At 40.3% G+C, this 21,156-nt stretch overlaps 1 protein-coding gene across 1 annotated transcript in view; it reads left to right on the forward strand.

The window, feature by feature from the left end:
• The window catches only part of Cers3 (ceramide synthase 3), a 47,978-nt gene that overhangs the window by 21,946 nt on the left and 4,876 nt on the right, over positions 1-21,156 (forward strand). Inside the window, exons 3-10 of the mRNA XM_042698559.1 lie at positions 5,277-5,391; positions 7,405-7,523; positions 9,164-9,221; positions 9,815-9,865; positions 12,722-12,814; positions 15,229-15,357; positions 18,619-18,725; positions 19,449-19,602. Coding sequence (XP_042554493.1) covers positions 5,277-5,391; positions 7,405-7,523; positions 9,164-9,221; positions 9,815-9,865; positions 12,722-12,814; positions 15,229-15,357; positions 18,619-18,725; positions 19,449-19,602 — 826 coding nt within the window. The remainder of the gene's footprint in view (positions 1-5,276; positions 5,392-7,404; positions 7,524-9,163; positions 9,222-9,814; positions 9,866-12,721; positions 12,815-15,228; positions 15,358-18,618; positions 18,726-19,448; positions 19,603-21,156) is intronic.

Here is a 21,156-nt window from a genome sequence, read left to right on the forward strand (position 1 = left end):
CAGTCCTCCTATTTACACTTTTCCTGTCTAGCTGAAGACAGGCAAGAATCACTATGCTCAGCTTTTTGTTTTGTGTTGTGTTGTGTTGAGGGGTAATTAGGGCTTGAAGTCAGGGCTTCACACTTTCAGTCAGCGTTTTTGCTCATGGCTAGTGCTCTACTGTTTGAACCATGATACCATTCCAGATTTTTGCTGGTTAATGCTAGATGAGAATCTTGAGGATTTGTCTGCTGACACTGAACCATGACCCTTGTTGGATGTAAGCCTAGTGAGCAGCGAGGATTATAGGGATAAGCCCAGACTGGCTCAGTACATTTGGCTGATCACTCACTCTTGGTCAGATTAGATGCTCCTGAGCTGATCTCCATCTCCCAAGTAGCTAGGATTAAAAGTCTGAGCCTCTGTGACTGGCTCTTTCTCCTTTTCAAAACAGATTTTCAATTAAGTAACTTATTAATATTTATGAGCATTTATATTAGATAAGAATGTCCTAGCTTTATGTGAAAAGGAAATTATATAATGTTTTTATGTACTTGCTTTGTTCCATTGAAAAATGGGATCCTTGTCCTTGAAGTTAACAAAGAAGGCTATCTTTCTCTTTCTTTTTAAATTAATGATTTTAATATTAATGAATATTTTTTAAAAAGCATAAGAGCTTATCCTTATGTGTATACACTTGCCCATGTTTATCTTTCATTGAAAGGAGTTATACTTCATGTGGCTTTGAGATTAGATTTGTTCCATATTGCATAAATAGTCTGTTCAATTCTGCTTTGATTTTAATTTTGCTCTTATTTTCAGTGAGTTTGAGAACACTCCATGTAAAACCATCCACTTTTGCGTTTTTTTTTAATGGGCATTTTTTAAAAAATAAAAATTGTCAGCTAGTAGGTTGGATAAATGAACCAATTTTATTATGTGTCACAACTCTGCAAATTTATTTTTGAGACTTAGTTAATATTAAGGATACCCTCGCATTTGTATGCAGAGTGGAGATTGGACCTTCATACTAAAGGAGAATAAATGAACCATGTTCCTCAGATCATAGACAAAGACATAGCACACTGCCATTGGTCTATATAGGAGCTCATTTTCTTTCCTTATATTTTCATAATTACCTTAACTCCTGTTCCCTAAGCCCATTCCTCTCCCAGCTGTTATAATATGTTTTTATTATAATATGATTTATAGCCTTTTATTCTTGTGATCCAGGAAAACATGTTGTTTGCATATGTATTGTTAGTTAACATAAATGTATGGTATTAAGACCTAATTTTCTTCATCCTATTAAAAAAATCAGAGTTGTGTTTTATGACCTGTCTACATGGCTCTGTGTACATTTGATGCATAATTAGTTTGTTTTTACATCTCTGAAATTCATGTGCTCTTTCCAAAGGAACTTAGTTCATCTGGAAGTTGGGCTGGTTTTTACATTTTATCACCGTATCTTCCCATGGATATGAAAATGAACTAAAGGGCTACATAATCATAAGTTTCTAGAATTTAACTAAGCACAGAATCTCTTCTAAGTGAGTTCTAGAAAAATTATAGACCTGGCAAAAGTTAGAGCTTTTGTCAGAACTGAAAGAGAAATAAAGTCATGCCAATAATTTTTATTTGCTTATTCATTAAAATTGTTATTATAAAGATGATGCACAGAGGGGTTATAATTACACAAGTATTTATTTTTTAAAATAGAGTCTGTCTGTCTGTTGCCCAGGCTGGACTCAAACTAATAAACTCACATAATCTTCCTAGTTCATCCTCAGCCTTCCAAATAGCTGGACTTACAGCCCATGCCATCACACCTGGCTTTACACATTATTATTTAAAAAAACAATTTCAGTGAGATTTACATATCATAAAGTTCATACAAAATTTTTGGCTTGGACAAATGTATGCAGTTATGTAACTATTATCATTAACCTGAAATTTCCTTTTACATTTTCCTATCTACCAGCTTCCTGGAAACACTGATCTTTAATTCACTAATAGCTATTTTCCAAGATTTCTGTAAAGGAAATGATAGATTTTATTAAATTGTGCTTGATTTATTTCATTTTCCATAACGGCATTGAGAATCTTTTTCATTTTGTGTGTATCCATAGTTCCTTGTTATTATTAAGTAGTCTTTCAACATACAGATATACCATACCATAATTAATTTATATTTTAACTAGTTGATGGCAATTTGTGTCACTTATACTGTTGAGCTATTATAAAGGAAACTGCTGTGAGCATCTGATACAAGAATATGTTTGAACATACGCTATTGGTTCTTTTGGGAAAGGGCTAAAATGTTTGCTCTTTGAAAGACACTCTGAATGTGTATCTATTCCATGGGATCTTGCTCAGCAATGAATGGGAAAAGAGTGAAAGTATTGATAGAAATGCACAACTCTTCATTATCAGAAATGAGTGGACCCATGAGAGATTTCGTCCAGGCAGTTTACTTTTGTGCAAAGGGGGTGCAATGCCATTACCCTACCACAGCTCGGCAGGCACCCCGTGCAGGGCAGCTTGCTAGGCTTTCATCTCAATGCAAACTGTCCCCCCTCCTTGTCAGGGAGTCAGCCTCCTGGTCTAAGTATAGTTGATTACCAGGGCTAGGAAGGGGCCATTCTTTCCTTCCTGTCAAAGGCTTACTTTTTTCTCCACTTAGCAATTACAGTTCATTATTTTAACTTCTTCAACATGAGATTTATCTCCCTAACATGGCTAGCTGGTAAGAAGCAGTACAGATAATAGTTACACATAATGCCAGGAGATATCAATACACAATACCAAATTCACTTTAGTTTCACAGAAAAGAATACTTTTTCTCATAGTATGACATGGATAAATCTCAAAATACCCTGCTCAGTGAAAGAAGCTAAGGAAAGAGATTGCATATTGCAGTCTGCTTCTATTAAATGTCCAGAAAAGGCAAAATTATCAGGACAGAAAGAAGGTTAGTGTTGCCTGGGGTAAGGTTGAAAAGGAACAAGGATTAGCAGTAAATATGCAAGAGGTATCATAATGTGGTGATGGAAATATCCTAAAGTTGTTTCATGGTAATGCTCATGTAAGTTAGTAAATGTACTAAATTGATAGTGAATTGTATTATATTAATTAAATGAAACATTATATCATAGGAATATTAAAATATAAATGATATAATTTAATATGTTCAATTACATTATATTGAATTAGATACTTGAAAAGATTGAATTAGCTGATCTGTAAAGGATGCCTCAATTATTTTTTTAAGGACATTGTAAATAAAGTGAGAAAGCAAGCCACAGACTAGGAAAAAAAGTATATGCATCTCATGCAGGACTTAACTGTAGAATGTAAGAAGATATCTAACAACTCAATTAAAGAAATAGGTGGTTTCAAAAATGAGCAAAAGAAAAAAGTATACAAACATGGGCAAGAGATTGGAGCAAATACTTCATCAACGAAAACATACAAATGGGAAGTAAGAACATAAAAGGCCAATCAACATTACTGATCATTAGAAAAAGGGAAATAAAACCACAGTGCACCAGAGATTAGCAAACATATCAGGAGTTAAGATCGCTGGAAATTCTCTCCCCCATAAAGGCAATCCTGAAGAGTAGCAAAAGTTGTCAGACTCAGCTTGTTCATTATCCCTAACTAGCCCAGAGTCAGCAGCAATCTGGGGAGTATTACTTAAGAAAAGCAGCTGAATCCGGGAGATCACAACAGTCTTCTGGTATTGTTTTCCCTCTACTGCTCCACCCATGTGGTAGCCTGAAAGACCACAAGTGCAGCAGGAACTCGAAGCCTGGCAGCTGTGGAGGGCAGCAGAACAGGATTCTCACTGGAGAACTTCCATTATCTGACCTGTCTGCAAGACTGTACTAACAAGGCTGTCTTTCTAAGACTGGACTCAGAGTTTACCCAGTAAAGAATCTAATCTAAAATAATTAGAGATAATTGATTAACTCACAAAAGTCTAAGGCAATAGATAACAACTAGAGCAAATAATAGGCTAAGCAAGAAACTTGCACTGAAAAGCTGAGGCTGTGAGGAGGATGCTGTGAGGAGCTCTTGATAAATACTGAACAAGCTATAAGGCCCTTCTAATTGTCAGCAAACAATTTACAGTTCCTCATAAAGTTAATGGTACACTCTCCGTGCTGCCCATTAATTACATTCATAGGTATTTATTTTGTTATGACAGTTTTTTAAAATGTGTTAAGACTTGAAATAGAAGCAGTAATTATTTAAGATAATCTCATCAAGCCAATTCATTTTCTGGTGTTGGGGACTGTGGAGGTGAGCCACACCCCTAGACCTCTTTTCTAACACCACTGGGAATCTTGAAAATGAAATTGTAAAGAGGATGGCCTATTCTAATGCATAAATCTCACATATAAATATACTTGAATTAATACAATAAATGTTAAACTTGTGGGTTTCATTTTATATCTTAAAATTATTGCTATAAATACTATCTGAAAATTTGTTCACCTTTAGGTGAATTTGTTCACTTTTAGGTGAATGTTATCTGTAAGCAAGTGGCAATGTATATTAGTAAATGTATATACATATATACATAATATACAATATACATTGTATATATAACGTATATTAGTCAGCAAAATACTTGAGGTAATTAATTTTTAAAGAAAAAAGGCTCAGTTTGACTCATGATTCTGGAGGTTCCTGTCTCAGACTGAATGGCCCAGTGCTTTGGGTCTCTGGAGAGGTTAGCAGATCATGGTAGGAACAGACCACTCACCTCTTGGGACAGGAAAGGGGAGGGACCGAAACTCACAATCTCCCTGAAAGGCATGCTTCCAATGACCTAACCACCTCACATTAGGCCCCACCCACCCCTTCTAATAGCATCATCCTGCTGGCCAGGGACATTCATCATCCAAAGTAACACAGAACACACAAATGATTTACCTTCCACTGTGCAACCCAGGGTGTCAGCCTGAGTTTTTGGGTGTCATTATAGATTCATTCTTTTTTTTGAGCCGGGGGGAGAGTTGGTTATGGGACTTGAACTCAGGGTGTGGGCACTGTCTCTGAGTTCTTTTGCTCAAGGCTAATACTCTACCACTTCAAGGCACAGCTCCACTTCTGGTCTTTGAGTAGTTAATTAGAGATAAGAGTTTTATGGGACCTTTCTTCCCAGACTGGCTTTGAACCATGATCCTCAGATTCCAGCCTCCCGAGCTAGGATTACAGGTATGAGCCACTGGCACCTGGCTAGCTTCATTCTTAGACTTTGAACTTGCTTTCTTTTTATATTTTTGTAGGTTTGTTGCCACACCTATAGCAAAAACATTTGGCATAAAAAAAGCAACTCGAAAAATTATACCAAACTCCATCTTAGAGAATTTTTTCAAGACTTCTACAAAGCGACCATCGCATGTAAGTACAAGATCTTGATTCTGGACTTAAGATCTCCTTTGTTAAAGGTGCTAGTGCTGGTCTAAGGAAACCGAGTCATGAGGGTATCAGAATAAAGAAAGGGCAGAAAGGAAACTCAGCAGACAAACAGACTTTTATTTCAGGTAAAAGCCTGAGAGGAATGTCTTCCGGGAGAGACAATGCTGATTTTAGACCAATAGTGGTAACATGATCTTGGGATAGACTGTTGAGGGTCCCCAGTGCTACTAGCTGTATTTGGTTCCATCATCCATGACTTCCCATTGCTCTGTCAGCTGTAGGTCCTGAAGGTATGTTGTGGCTTGACCACACAGCTATAGGACAGAGAATGCTCATGGCCCAGAAAGCATCTCTAACTCTATGCCCTTAACGTGCCACATGACTGCCTTCCTAAAACAAGTGTGTGTCATTTCAATTCTTAGACAAGCCACAGATACTCTTACAGTTTTGTTTTCCTATGGAGATTGATGGACATTCAGACATTTTAGGTGCCTAGCAGGCCCTAAGTATCTGTTGGCAGAACAAGTGGGCTCAGTTATGCAGCTTGAACATGTGTTTTGCTACCAATTTAAGGGATTTCTTAGAAACTCATTTAGGTAAGGATACTAATACTCTCCCTAGGTTTTGTTTCAGTACTTATATATGTGTATGTGCATGTAATTACATAAGTAAAAGAGATAAATTACCAGGCATGGTGATTTATACTTATAAATCGCCAGCAACTCAGAAGATGGTGATCAGGAGGTATGGGCACAAAGTTAGCTAGACCTCATCTCAACAAATAGGCTGAGCTTCATGGTTTATTATCAGTAATCCCATCTGTGTAGGCAGAAGAGGACAGCTCCAGGCAAAGAATATGACACTCTACCTGAAAAAAAAAGTATTTCAAAAATTAAAAATATTGGCAATTATGGGCCCCTAAATTCAAATCCCATTAACAATATAAAAATTAAACAAAGGGAGTTTCCAAATGTTTAATGGGAACATCACTGGTGAATACATAGAATTGTTAAATAGAATGATCATCATGAAATGGAGATGTGGGAACTGGCCAGAAGAACACTAGGCAACAGTTGCACTGAGTTTTGTGCGTACTCTTGGGTGGACAGAATTGCAATTGGACTGTAAAGGAGTTCCTTCCTGCAATCCTGTTGGCAGAGGCAGCATTTTGAAGAAATAAAAGGTTTACTACAGCTGACCACTCTAAGTGGTTTTATAAGGGCATTTGCTTTTTGTAAGTCGTCATGTTTACCTCTTCCTTAAAAACAAATCACTGTAATTTATTTTATATTGGATGAAATCCATGAGCCTATAATTAGACTCTGCATTGAGTTAAAAGTAGTAAAAACCTGAAAATAGGTATTAATCTCCCCTTCCTTCCATAAATGGTCCTCTGAAAGTAGATCAAGTCTGTGTGTTCAGATAGTTGATGTGTCCCTAGCTAAAGCTTGTCCTAGTAAGCTTCCTTTCAGCGTTAGTTTAAGTCTGAAGAAGACAAAAAAGAAATGGCATGTATTCTTGTTATTTTACTTCAGGGTTTTAAAGATGTAGCTCATAGGTGTATAGGTCTATTTGTGGCATGTTTCACTTGGAAGCCTGTTGAAATGAGACAAGCTGGCTATCCACTTTGGGTTGGAGTGGATGGAGACATGGGGTAAATTGTTTTTTTGGACTGCCACTAATTCTTGTACTGAACTAGACAAATGCTTTTTCCCTTGTTCAGTTAACTCATTACTTCAATCTGAGAAGACTGAAGTAATGTATGTACACAAATGAAAAGCATCATAATCAATTTAACTAAGTGCACAGAATAGCAGTCATGTCAATAAAAATAAAACAATTATTTAAAATAATTAAACCGAGAGAGTGTAATACATTTCCTGGATCAAGATCCCACGGAACCTCCTGATGACACAGCCGGTATCATGCCTGCCAGCCCGCCCCTGAGAGGCCCCTCACAACCCCTCTCTCATTCATTTTCTCATCCTGTTCCAGGATGACATTTATGGACTGGCAAAGAAGAGTAACTTGACAGAGCGGCAGGTGGAGAGGTGGTTCAGGAGCCGGCGGAGTCAAGAGGGGCCTTGCCAGCTGAAGAAGTTCCAGGAAGCATGGTAAGAAGAGCATCAAAGCGCTGCAGGGCTGCCGCTTCGCTGCAGCAGCGTGGCCTTCCTGAGAGCAAGCAGACATGCCCAGGAAGCCGTCCTTCCACAGCTCCTTCCGAGCTCACACCCTCCTCTCTGTGCTTCCATTCCCTCCTCCAGGAAATGGGTCTGATCCAGGCTCTGAGGCCTAAGGAAAGACTCTGTGCTCATCCTGAAGTCTGGATAAATCATAAATGTGTCTGCCCTGGCATCTGTCTTCTAGGGTTGAGGTAGGGCCCGGGTTTCAAGGCTTCTTCACTTGTCTGCTCCGTGCAGAATGGGACAGGAGCACATCTCTGTGTCTGAGTTGACTCATGAGCCTGGGCCCTGCCTGGGGGTTGTGCTGTCTGCTCCTCATGGCTACCAGTGGCTTAGCAGGAGGGCCGGAAAGACTGGTGCATAAAGGACATGTATGCCAGGGCTGGATATATCGAATACAGTGTGCAGGCAGTCAGGCCATACTGGAGTGGGTTCTGGTTTCATTTGAGTCTTCTTTTCCTGTTTTCTCCTGTAGAATATTATGCTATGGGTCATCCCCTGGGTGGCAGAAACTGCCACCTGTGCAAAACAAGGTGGGACCAGCCTTCACTCTCCCTTTCTCCCTTCTTTTCATCCAGATGGGTGTGCATTAGTTAGGTTGTGCTGAATGCTGCATTTACACATCCGTGGATTCCCTCTCTCTGCCCCTTTCTTAAGTCCCTCCTATAGCCCAGTGACTTCTACCAGCTCTTTCTTCTTGGCTGGTACAATGAGTGACTGGCCACATAAGGCTAGAGAAGCAGCCAGAGCCTACGGTGAAACTTGATGTCCTCCTTTCATGCCCCTATTCCTTCCTGAGGACAGATGATTTTTCTTTATCGTTCATTTGCTTGAATCCAAATCTAAATAAGACCCCTATGTTGTGATTGACTTCGTGTATGTGTGTGTGTGTGTGTGTGTCTTGGTTTTTGGTTTGATTTTCATGTAAGAGTCTTCCTATGTAGCCTGGGCTGACTTTGAACTTGAGATCCATCTGCCTCAGCCTTCTGAAAGCTAGGATTACAGATGTGTGCCACCATGTCTATCTCTGTCTTCTACATCTCTAAAAGACCCCCATACATAAGAAAACTTCTTTGTTTAAAACTCTGTTTTGAAGAGAAGTGTGAAATCTGGCCAGGTAGGAATCTTGCAAGTAGGGGTTAACTGGAATAAAGTAAGTTTTTGGACTAATTAGAATCCTCATTATTATGGATCACTATCCTAATACAAGGTCATCATTTATTATGGGCTTGGAACTAGTCTAGTCAAAATAATAATAATAATAATGATAATAATAATATTATAATAGCAGCTACCATTTGTCCTTCCTTTTCTTAAACTAGAACTATGATCATTACTTTTGCAAATCGGCTTCGATTCTCTTTTACATTTTGTTACTCCTACTGACAGATGAGAAAATGAACCCTTCGGTTAAATGACTTTGCAGCCATGAAATAAATGTCAGAGCCAGGATTCGTTAGATGTGCGTGACTCCAGAGTGTGCCCTTCCAGACCCTGTCATGCTGAATCCTCTCGGTCTCAGCTGTCAGCCATTTCAACAGTGGACTAAAGACTTTTCTTTCTTTTGGCAGCTGGCGATTTACATTTTACTTACTGCTTACAGTTGCTGGAATTGCATTTCTTTATGATGTAAGTTGTGTTTTCTATATCTTTGAAATTCGTCTTTAATCTTTAAAAACCTTGCGTGAGAAATCCTTTAGGATATAACACTTTCAGTAAGTTACCTAGTTTTTAGAACTTTCTCTCCGGAGTCAGAATCTCTGTCTAGGGATGTAGCTGGGGGTGCTGCTTGCCTGGCATACGCGAGGCTGGCCCTTGGGAGGTTTTATCACACCATAAAAAGATCAACAAAGATTTCTCGTAAGTATTTTGTTGCTACAGTTGCCTCTACATAGTTTTATTGATACAGATACAATAATCATGTTGGTTCAAGAATCATTATGTTAATGGACTCAGTTGTTGGAAACAGTTCCCTAAATGAGATAGCAGTATTTGCTGCCCCCTCCTCAATGCAACAGACACATTGAATATGTCGGGTCATAATAGGATATGAGTAGATATCTCCAGTCAGAGGAATAATTACAACAAAAGCAAGAGGAACCCACAGAAATTAGTTTTCCTCTGTATCACTGTCCATCAATAAACAATATCAGGCTCTCTATCAGCCTTTGATTCTGTTCTGTTCTCTGAGATCTTTTTATTTATTTATTTTTACCCCCTAGAAACCCTGGGCATATGATCTCTGGCAGGTTTGGGTTGACTATCCCAGACAGGTAAGTCCTTCTGATATTACCTTCCCTCACTTCATCTAGACTCCTGGGGTTGTCTTCTAGGTCTTAATCCCTCCCCGCCCCCTGCCCCTTGCTCACTGCCTTCTGTCTTCTGGCTCTTTCTCTGCCTGGATTTCTTCTTCCTCTCTATCTCACCACCATCTCACTCCTGTAGCTGGTTTACAGGTAAGGTGGATAAGTATTTGGGTTTAAATCTGTCATCTTACCCTACATTTTTTATTGGCACTAACACATTTCCTCTTGCTTTCTTATGAGACAGGTAAGTTTTTTTAAATTACTATTATTTCACTACCCTTATTGTGACTTTTGGCCCTATGTGATTTTTGCCTTTCACTAATTATCCTAGAGATTACTATAGAAATCCTGCACTAACTGGACTTTAATACAAATGGGTGCTTGTCATTATACTATATGCTCTATGTCCTCCTCTTTCAGATATTTAAGGTCTTAATGTCACACTACAATTATTTTGCAAGTTAGTCAAGTTACCTTCCCAGCTGTTCGTCTCTCCCCGGATTCCTATGCCTCTAATGAGGATCAGGACCCCCGTGGTAGAAAAGTCTCCTCAGTGGTTTCTTCTTTATTCACCTGGTGCTTGCTTCACGTGCTTGCTTTGCTGGCATGCTACCATCTGAACCATGCCCGGTCTTTTGCTGGTTGTTTTTGGAAATGGAGTCTCATAGACTTTTCTGTCCAAGCTAGTTTTGAGCTACAGTTTTCTGAATCTCAGCCACCTGAGTAGTTAGGATTACAGGTATGAGCCACCGGTGCCAAGCTATCATTTTTATTTTTGCTTCGTTGAGCATGTCTTTCAAAGAAGAATTATTCTCTCTCTCATAATTTTCTTGGTACATCTGGATCTTGATGCTTATAATCAGATTTGTAAAATTCTTTACTGTTGCTTTTGTTCTTTTCTCTTCAATTGTGCTGATATGCTAGTTCTGTACACTAGGTTTTATAACCCCTTATGTTTTGGAGAAATCCTCTTCCTCCTCTCGCCTCTCTGTGCTATTACACTCTTGGGGGAGACAGTTCCTTGCAGATCTCCTGAGCAGTTTTGTGTGTCACATGTAGTGGGTGCCTTTTGTCTTGGATCTTTTCAAGGATGTGTGTATAGCAGGTAGCCTCAGAACCAGAGCTGATGCCTACCACATTAGAGAAAAGGGTAGACATTATTACCGCCCATTATAAAAGATTGAGGCTCGGTAGTTCAAGTTTTTTCTCATGCATCACAACCCCTGCCTGTGCAGCTGTCACCTGATTATTTTTGTTTAGTCCAGTTGGAACTGAAGATAGAAGTAGCTTATATGCTGACACTCTGGCTCTTGCTGGTCTCCTGTTTCTCTGTCCCAGGATTCTCCTATCTTCTGCTGGCATCCATAAAACTGGCACACAACCTGTTAGCTTACAAACAGGGCAAGAGCTCAGGTACTTAGCAGTGTGTGGGGGGGATTTTCTACTTTAACTCACTCCCATTCAATAGTGCTTTTTCTAATAGCATCTAACCTGGTGTCAAATACACCTTTTTGATTATTAATTTCAGTTATCGTATTTCTAGTTCCTAAATTTTCATGGATTCCAGTTCTCTAAAAGAATGTGTTAACTTTTCATCTATTTTAAAAGTTATTTTCAAATCCAAGCCTGATAAATCTAATATCTTGTTTCCTTTCTTGTTCTTATAACTTTGTGCATAATAGATTTTGGCTGAATGACTAACATTGCATAGGGAAAATATAAATGGTCAGGTGGCTCTATCTTCCCTCTGAGGAGACACGTTTTTAGTTCAAGGACTGGTCACTTTCCATCTGTAATTGAGCTGATTCAGTAAGAGCTGATTTAGATTTTTGTGATGGCAGGTGTATTTCCTAATTACCCATATCCTGAATTCTTTTTCTTCAGTGGTTTTAAATAAAAAGTACATTGTTTGCTATGAATCCTTTTTTTTTTACCTGAAAACCAGTTTGCTTCCCAGCCCAGAGTCCTGATTAATCTCTGTGTCTACTTAGACTGCAAGGTATGAAAGTTAGACCTGAAAGAACTTAGGCATTTCCTAGACCCTAGTCCAGTCTTGCCATCTTCATCCTCCACATTACTCAGGTGTAGCAGGCATCTATTGATGCATAACACATTATCCCCAAACTTCATTCCTTGTAACAGTACCCACTTATTTGGGGTGTCAATTGGATCTATGCTCGATTAAGTAGATCAGCTGAGTTCATTAGTCAGTTGGGTGCTGGCTTTTATTCTTTTATTGGTTGGTGTCTTGGTCCACCTTGTTGTGGTTTGTCTAGTGGGAGAGCTCAGGCTTCTTGCATGGTGTTTATGGAGTCCCTTCTTGCATTACATAAGCTTGTATCTCCAAGATCAGACCATATAATGCATGGGGATAAAAAGGTAGCTAGTCCAGGGGGAATTAAGGTAGCAGTCTGTCACACCAAACATGATGATGGCTCAGCCTATACAAAATAAGCACCTTCCTACTATACAAGGGTTAAGGAAAAGCCTAGTAGTAGAAATTTAAGTCCCTTCATCAGAAGACATCTTTAAAGTCCTTAAACAATTGTACATCTAGCTTAATTTCCATTAAGCTAAAGAAAGGAAATTATACCTGTAGCTATTTTACTCACTTTAAAATAAAACATTGAACTTGATTTTAGAATACTGGTCTCTTCTTTTAGAAATAAAACACCTTGAAATATTATCTATAATTTATTTTGGAAAGTTAAACTTTGAGTATTTCATAGACTTTTGTGTCATGTAATTAGGTTTTGCTGCATTAAAATGAGTGGTTTGTAGGGTGATATTCACAGAAATGAACTGTTTTTTTTTTTTCCTCAGTCCTTGCTACCATCTCAGTACTGGTACTACATGTTAGAAATGAGTTTCTATTGGTCCCTGTTGTTTAGTGTTGGCTCTGACGTCAAGAGGAAGGTAAGTGTCTAATTACAAAACCTCTAGTAGAAGTTTTTTTCAAAAACTATTCATCCCTTTGCCCCAAATTCTAATATTTGTGTTATATTTAGTAACAGTTTATTGATTATTTTGCTTTTAATACTACATATAGTATTAGAAACTAGGCTATGCTTCAATGCCTTGGTACATATTGGTAAGGAAACATGATAGAAACATTGAAGCTTTACTTATTTTCAATAAGAAAAGTCATCTCTTTTCTGTTGTCAAATTTTTCAACCTAGGAGTTTCATGTCCTTAAATTCACAGAAGAGAAGTGATAGTAGTTTTTATTCTGCAGTCATATCTTTTAGTTGATGACAAACCACTTTATGAGATTCTTTTGGATGTTTTCAAAGACTTTGTGTTTTACTTTTTTTTTTTTTTTTGGTTGGTCCTGGGGCTTGAACTCTAGGCCTGGGCGCTGTACCTCAGCTCTTCAGCTCAAGGCTAGCACTCTACCACTTGAGCTACAGCGCCACTTCCTGTGTTTTATTATTTTATAGATTTATACTTTTGTTTATTTAGGTAGGTATTTTAGCTTGCACTAATTATGGGAGATGCTTTCGTTGTTATATTTCCACATATAATTTCAACATATTCCAATCAATCTCATTTCCATCTTTTCTCCCTGTCCCTCTTAAAGACTTAAATGTTTTTCTTAATTTACCTTGTTAGAAAATCTTGCTGCAAGCATTGGAAGATTTGCTTTATTTTTAGGTAAACTGAGTCAGGGGCCTTCCGACTTCCTCTGCAGTTACATGACACATTTTAGAAACGGGGCTAACCTCTTTACTGGTACAAGAATGATGTTAGACGTTAAATGCAGTTGCAAGACTTTCTCAGACACACTAGCAAGAGAGCCAGATGATAGATACTTCAGGCCTGTATGTCCAGTGCTAAACCTATGGACAAGGCTGGTGTGGAGCAACATTTTCACGCAAAGTAAATTTAACTTAATGCTAGGGAAAATGAAGTTGGCTTGATAAACTATGTTTAAGTTGAATGAGCAGTATGCCTCACTAGGGGGCGCACTGTAGCCAACTGGATACCTTCAAAGAGCTTTCGGAGTCTTAATCCAGACTTGAACATGGGAGGAGAACTATTTGGGGAGAGGAAGTGGACCACAGGTGGGGAGAGGGCTGATAAGAGAGGGGGACTGGGAGTGCCTGCAAGCACTTATTACTGCTCATCACTTTTCCTGCAGCTATCCTGGTGAGCGTAAGGCATCATCTGTCTCACTGAAGTCCGGTTTGCATTTTCCCGATGACTCATATCTTTTTATGGACTAAATGCCTATTTGCATATCTTTTTTATTTTGTAGATGACTATAGGTTTCTTTAGCCTTGGTTTTCTGACAGAGTAGTTCTGTTCTCAGTTTTACTTATTTCATATGTAGTAACTTTCCTTAATAATTGTGTAGTTAATAAAACTACCACTTTTTCCTTTTTTTATTAGCAGTATTGGGGTTTGAACTCAGAGACTTGCACTTGCTAGGCAGGTGTCCTGCCACTTGAGCCACGTTGCTAGTCCTTTTGGCTTCAGCTTATTTTTCAGATAGGGTCTCAAGTTTTCCCCTCGGTGGGCCTGGGACCATGATCCTCTCATGGATACTTCTCATGGAGCTAGGATTAATTGGTGAACTACCACACCTAGGTTTATTATAGAGACAGGCTCTCACTAACTCTTTTGCTGGACTGGCCTTAATTCTGAGTCTTCTAGTCTCCACTTTCAGCATAGCTGGAATTATAGGCCGTCACACTCAGACATTTTTTCCTTCTTAGATTAAGCAAAGAATAAACAATAGATATTACAATAGGTATATACAAAGATGTGCTTTTGCGTGTGTGCATTTGTGTCTATGTGTGTATGCACACGCATATCCAGTGTGGTAACAGCAGAAAGAACAAGAGACATCGGATTTGATGTTAACTCTTCAGTGCTATTTCAAAGTTACGTGATTTCATCAATGAGGATACTTGTGCTAGCTCCCTTTCAGAGTTGTGTTTAAGAATTAAAATGAAGGTGTTTTATAAATTTCAAACATACATCTGGGCACCCGTAGCACATGCCTGTAATCCTAGATACTCAGGAGACTGAGATCGGAGGATCATGGTTCAAAACCATCCCAGGCAGATAAATCCAAGAAACTCTTATCTCCAGTTAACCAGCACAATGCTGGAAATAGAGCTATGGCTCCAGAGGTAGAGCACCAGCTTTAAGTGAAAAAGCCAAGCAAAAGCACAAGGTCCTGAGTTCAAGTCCCAGTAGTGGCCCACACACACAAAATATACAGATGTAAGTTGTTGGAATAAGAATGACTACTATTATCTTTTCCAGTCTCTGGGAAAAACCTGCAGTTGCTTCACGTCTTCCATTTTTTTTCTTGTGTGTAGGATTTTCTGGCCAATGTCATCCACCACCTGGCCGCTCTTTGTTTGATGGGCTTTTCGTGGTGTGCTAATTATATTCGTGGTGGGACCCTGGTGATGATTGTGCACGACGTGGCTGATATTTGGCTGGAGGTATGTACTTACCATGCACAAAAACAACAGCACCACATCCTGGTTTCCTGTAAGTGCTTGAAGAAAGAACGATCTGTGTGTGGGTTAGCAGGGCCCTCTACCTGGAAACACCCGAAGTCCAAGAATGACTCTGGAATTGCCAGATGAAAGAAATGAAAGCTGTTGCTTTTCATTTTTCCCTCCTCTCCTCCGTGGTGCTTATGGGAGGTAGGTCTGTACTGATGCTAGCTCAGGAGCTGAGGTATTTGAAGAGGAAACGAGCTTGAATCTCTTACAAGAAAGACTTGCATTTGTGGCAGTCTTGTCCAAAAGTTGGACATCACCATCTATTTTTTTAAGGCAGTCGATGCCAGGCTCACCAATGCACGTTCATGCTCCCTGCCTCTGGCATCCTCCGGTACTAGCCTTGCTTCAAAAAGTGCCCGCTGACATGTTTTAAACAACACTCACTTTCTAAAGGAGAAACAGGGCTTAGGATGTTTTCTGAAGCAGAGAATTACTAATTCCACACCACACAAAAGAAGAAGGTCAAGACCATCTCAAGGCCATCTGTGGCCTGCCTGCCCTGCTCATGCCTGGGTTTCTGTTGGCGCTGAGGCTGGGGGTGAGTGTCTTCTCCTTGCCAGGTCTCATACCATCATTAGAACATTTCCCAGAACCACACAGTGTTCATTTCAATATACACATTTTAATGAACCTGGGGAAATGACGCTAACCCAGTTCACATTTGGGATACCTCCTTGGAGGGTTTGGATTCTAACTGAATATAGGTTGATATGGAAGAAATTAAATTTAATAGAATTTCATTCTCCTAGATCGAGCTTCAACACACTTTTTGGTGAAAGGCCAGATAGTAAATATAGTTTTGTGGGCTGCTTGTGATTCCTGTCACATATTTCCTTTGTTTTTGTTTTTTATACGCCTTAATATGAAATATTATAATATTTTGTAAGGTCAATATAATAATTTGTAAGGTCAGCCAGCTTTAACCCATGGGCTGGACCATAATTGACCCATTCATGTTCAAGAAGTAATAGAAATTATTTGAAACCATTTCAAAGCAACTGGTCACTGATAAAATATTCCCTGTGTTGAGCTGGAAATGTGGCTTAGAGGTAAAGTGCTTTGCCTCGCATGCACGAAGCCTTGGGTTCAATTCCTCAGTTTCACATAAACAGAAAAAGTCAGAATTGGTGCTGTGGCTCAAGTGGTAGAGTGCTAGCCTTGAGCAAAAGAAGCTCAGTCAGGGACAGTGCCCAGGCCCTGAGTTCAAGCCCCAGGACTGGCAAAAAAAAATTCCCTATGTGTAGACTGTCATTTCCCTTCATCTGTATCTTCATTAGATACGTATATCCTCCTGTAAAGGTCAAGGTGGGTCTATGTGCCATCAGTGCAGCAAATGGCTGGGAAGTAGGGTAACTGGGCCAGCTTTGCCACGTGTGCATTTCTAAGCACAGCCATCTTTGTTATAATTGCTTATAATGACTTAGGAATGTTATGTTAGTCTGTTGCTTTTAAATGCTCTTGTTAGATTGCCTTTGATGTGTGTCCAATGTGAAAACACTTCCATTGTGTTACTAAGGGAGAGTTAGACATTCAAACAAGGGAACAGACTCCTGGCTCGCCCCGCCCACCTCCTCTCCCCTGTCATTGACTTAACTCCCCAAGAGATCTGGGCAAATTACTTATTGTTTTGTTTTCACTCCCCAGCTGTAACATGAGAAGTCATACTTACCCCATACGGTATCTTGTGAAATTCAACTCATTACTTATTTGAAGAAAAATGAAATGTGAAATTTGGAGGTTTCTTCCTGGGGAAACGAGAAGTGTTCATGTTGTTAATGATCATGAATCATTCTCGGGTCATAAGTCATGACCTAACTTGAGTCTCAGCGCACAAGGCCTGGGCCTTCACACCACAGGGGGTGGGAGAGAGGGAGAGAGGACATTGCGGGGCTGATGGTTGATAGTCTCCCAAGGATGCTGGTCTACTGTCTTCTTGAATAGTTAAGTGTTTGCTCTCTCAGTCAAATTCTAAATGAACACAAATAGCACCATTCCAGCACCCTGGAAGCCTTCCTTGAGATAAAGCCCACTCATCTTTAGTTCCTGAAGACAGTTGATGATACATTCCTCTGCTGGGAAAAATATCCTCGGCCTTTAAAATTCTTCATCACCCCAGACCTTCTGCCTTCTTGGTGCATCTTACCAGCCCTCTCTTAATCTTCCCATGCTGAAGTTTGGACCCAGGACCTAACACTTGGATGCACCCTGACAGCTACTATTTCCTCTTTACGAAGTCTAGTGGGTGTTATATTTTCCTTTCATGCGTGGAATTAGATCCCATTCTTAGATGAGCACATCTCCGGCTTCCGGTGGTGGCCTGGCCTCTGCTCTCTCTGCCATTCACTAGCTCCCAGCTCCCATCTCTCATCTCCTAGGGGTTCGGCTTCATTGGCCCCTTCCAGCCCTGCAGGATGGTCACAGCCTTGCCCCTGGGTAAGCATGGAAATTGAAGAATGAACCCTTGCCAGAGGGCACATATATTCTTTTTCTGCTTCTAGAAAGATCTGGGGATCCAAGTGATAATCATAACTGAAACTGCTGAGTCTTAACCTACCCCCTAAAGGGATGGTCTGTACCCCAGCCACTTTCCTACCCATCCCTCACCCCCAGACTCCCACCAGAAATGTTCCCCCGTGGACCGTGCAATGGTATCTGCCTCAACACACCCACACCCATACCCTCTCTCGAACTCTTCTTTTCCCCACAGATAGTGTGGGCTATCCTCTATGAGCATAAAGTGAGTAGGAACCAACTATGTGCTTAAAGCTTTATTTCCACCGGGACAGGACCCAACACCCAGCTCCCACATCTTCCCTCATCTGCTTTAAAGCAGCCACACTGATGGCAGCATTCTCTGGCCAGCCACCCTCCACCAGCACCATAGGGCTGCCTTCAGGGCATCTCTCCCCACCATTCGATGGCGATGTTAAATAAGTGCCTTGAGTGAAATGCATGCCAAGGAGGACAAAGCCAGGGGCCTTATGGGAAATGTCAAGCACAAGGCAATATAAAGAGCTTAGTCCAGCCCAAACACTTGTCATGGTGGCCGATCTTATTTAACCCATCCTTTCCCCCCTCCTCTCCCAGGTTGTTATAAAGCAAATTCTGGACATTGCATCATTTCATTGCTCAGTTTGTAAAATGCATACTGCTAGCACCTTATGTGAATTTAGTTTCTGTCTTTGTTTTTTTAAGTCCGCAAAGATGTTTTCATATGCTGGATGGAAGAAAACCTGTAACGGCCTCTTTTTCATCTTCTCTATTGTATTTTTCATCAGCCGCTTCATCGTTTATCCCTTCTGGTAAGTTGGCGTGTCGAGGTGGCCTTGGTGCTTGTACCATCAGTGTTGCCCTTTCTGTGCTTACACTGATCTCCAGTTGTTTAAAGCTTAATGGAAGAAAAGAATGTGAAGGAGCTGTATTTGTAACATCATCAAAACAAATTTTAAAAACTGTAACGTACTTGTGTGGGGCTTGAACTCTAGACCTAGGCTCTGTCCCTCAGCACTTCACCCCAAGGCTAGTGCTCTACCACCTGAGCCACAGCACCACTTCCAGTTTTCTAGTGGAGGTTTATTGGAGACAAGAGTCTCACGGACTTTCCTGCCCCGGCTGGCCTTGAACCATGATCCTCAGATCTCAGCCTCCTAAATAGCTAGGATTACAGGTGTGAGCCCCCAGCATCTGGCTGAAACTTAGGTTTTAATAAAGAATTAGAACAGGCTGAGCAGTGATGGCTCACACCTGTAATCGTAGCTACACAGGAGCCTGGGATCTGAGGATCGTGGTTTGAAGCCAGCCCAAGCAGAAAAGTCCATGACTCTCTGATCGCCAGTTATCTAGCAGAAAGCTAGAAGTGGGGCTGTGGCTCACTGGTAGAGCACCAGTCTTGAGGAGGAAAAGACAAGTGAAAACACAAGGCCCTGAGTTCAAGCCCCAATACAGACGCCAGACATTGTGTCCTTGTTGAAGATCTATGAGTGCTTTGACCATGACAAAATTCTCCTGCCTGTCTTATTTTCCAGGATTTTGTACTGCACAATTATTCTGCCTTTGTATTACCTTGATCCTTTCTTTTCGTACGTCTTCCTCAACCTGCAGCTCCTTCTCCTTCAAGCCCTTCACCTTTACTGGGGCTATTTCATCTTGAAGATGCTCAAAAGATGCATATTCATGGAGGTAAGGGCTGTTCAAGTATTGCTACTCCTAAGTTGAAGACTTCAATTATTGATGGATTAAAAGTGAGGTCTAGCTAGTGGAATGCTAAATTAATCCATAGTTTTAATCAGAATTCTTTCTTTTTCTTGGTGCTGTGGATTGAACTGTGGGCTTTGTACTTGCTAGGCAAGATTCTGCCACAGAACTACTATTTATTATTGATAAAATTTTTCTCTAGCTGGGAACTGGTGGGTCATGCCTGAGATCTGAGGATCATGGTTCAAAGCCAGCCTGGGCAGGAAAGTCTGTGACACTCTTACCTCCAATAAACCACCAGAAAACTGGAATTGGTGCTATGGCTCAAGAGGTAGAATACTCACCTTGAGCTGAAGAACTCAGAGACAGCACCCAGGTCCAGAGTTCAAGCCCCACAACTGACAAAAAAAACCTTCTCTCTATGATATGTAGATCATAGATCATCTCTCTATCATAAGTAGATCACTAAGGTACTTTTAATTGCTTTTAGAGGCTCAGGATATAGCTCAGTGCTAGGGTGTTTTCAGAGCATGGACAAGGCTCTGGGATACAATCAATCTACGACACTGAAAAAAAAACAAATTTTCAAATTTTGAAATCCAAAATTATGATTGCTGCTATTTAAAGAATTCCCTGATGTCAGCATTTGCTCTCTTATGCTAATGAGTAAATGGCTCAAATCTCAGAATAGGGACCGAAGAAGAGGCGATCACTGACTGGCCACCAGGCAGTGGGGAAAGCTCACCTACTACTAACCAATGACTTGTAATGTACAGAATGGCATGGGGTAAATTGGCCCCGAGACCTGCTGCAGAAGGAAAGGTGAAGGTGACCCCATTGGCTCAGGAGCCGAGGATAAGGTGCAGGGGGTGATGGGTTGCACCTTGACAGCAAGTAAAAAAAGATCAGATCTCACTTCTCTTTTGTCTGAAAGTCATATATCGAGGAGAGTTTCAGTGAAGTATCTTTCAAGTTGAAAATTGTAGCTGGTCTATTCTGGGGTGCCACCTTTTTCTATAACACAGCATGGTGATAGTGTCAGAATGAGAATTCTAATGTAACAAGGTGCCTGATAATTTACTCAGCTGAATTCAATTTCTGAGCATGTTTCTGATGGATTCATTTTTCTACCTTGGTAGTAAACACATCTCAAAGACCACTGAGGTTTGACACGTGAAGTAGATATCAGTCATTGTTCCCTGGATGCTTTGTTGGGTTGTTTGTTTTGGCCATCACTCAGCTTCTAGATCTAAACAGAGGTATACAAAATCAGCCCCATTCAATCAACTCAATATAATTAACTAAGTTACTAACATGAGCCTGTTTTCTTAAGCAATTGGAGTGCCAAGCAAATGAACTTTCATGGAAGTCCGTTCATGAACTCTAGTTCGTGAAAGTTCTCAACTTGTTTCGTGATCTCTGAAAACATGGTGTGTATGTAACTGCTGGCAAGTGACCATTTGTGCCTTCAGTAGTTGGTATAAGGGGAGGGCCTTCAGCTAGACCTGTCATTCCATTGGGTCAAGCCTTCCTGGATCT

Source organism: Dipodomys spectabilis, unplaced genomic scaffold (genome assembly GCF_019054845.1).
Source record: "Dipodomys spectabilis isolate Male_0828 unplaced genomic scaffold, ASM1905484v1 ptg000233l, whole genome shotgun sequence".
NCBI lineage: Eukaryota > Metazoa > Chordata > Mammalia > Rodentia > Heteromyidae > Dipodomys > Dipodomys spectabilis.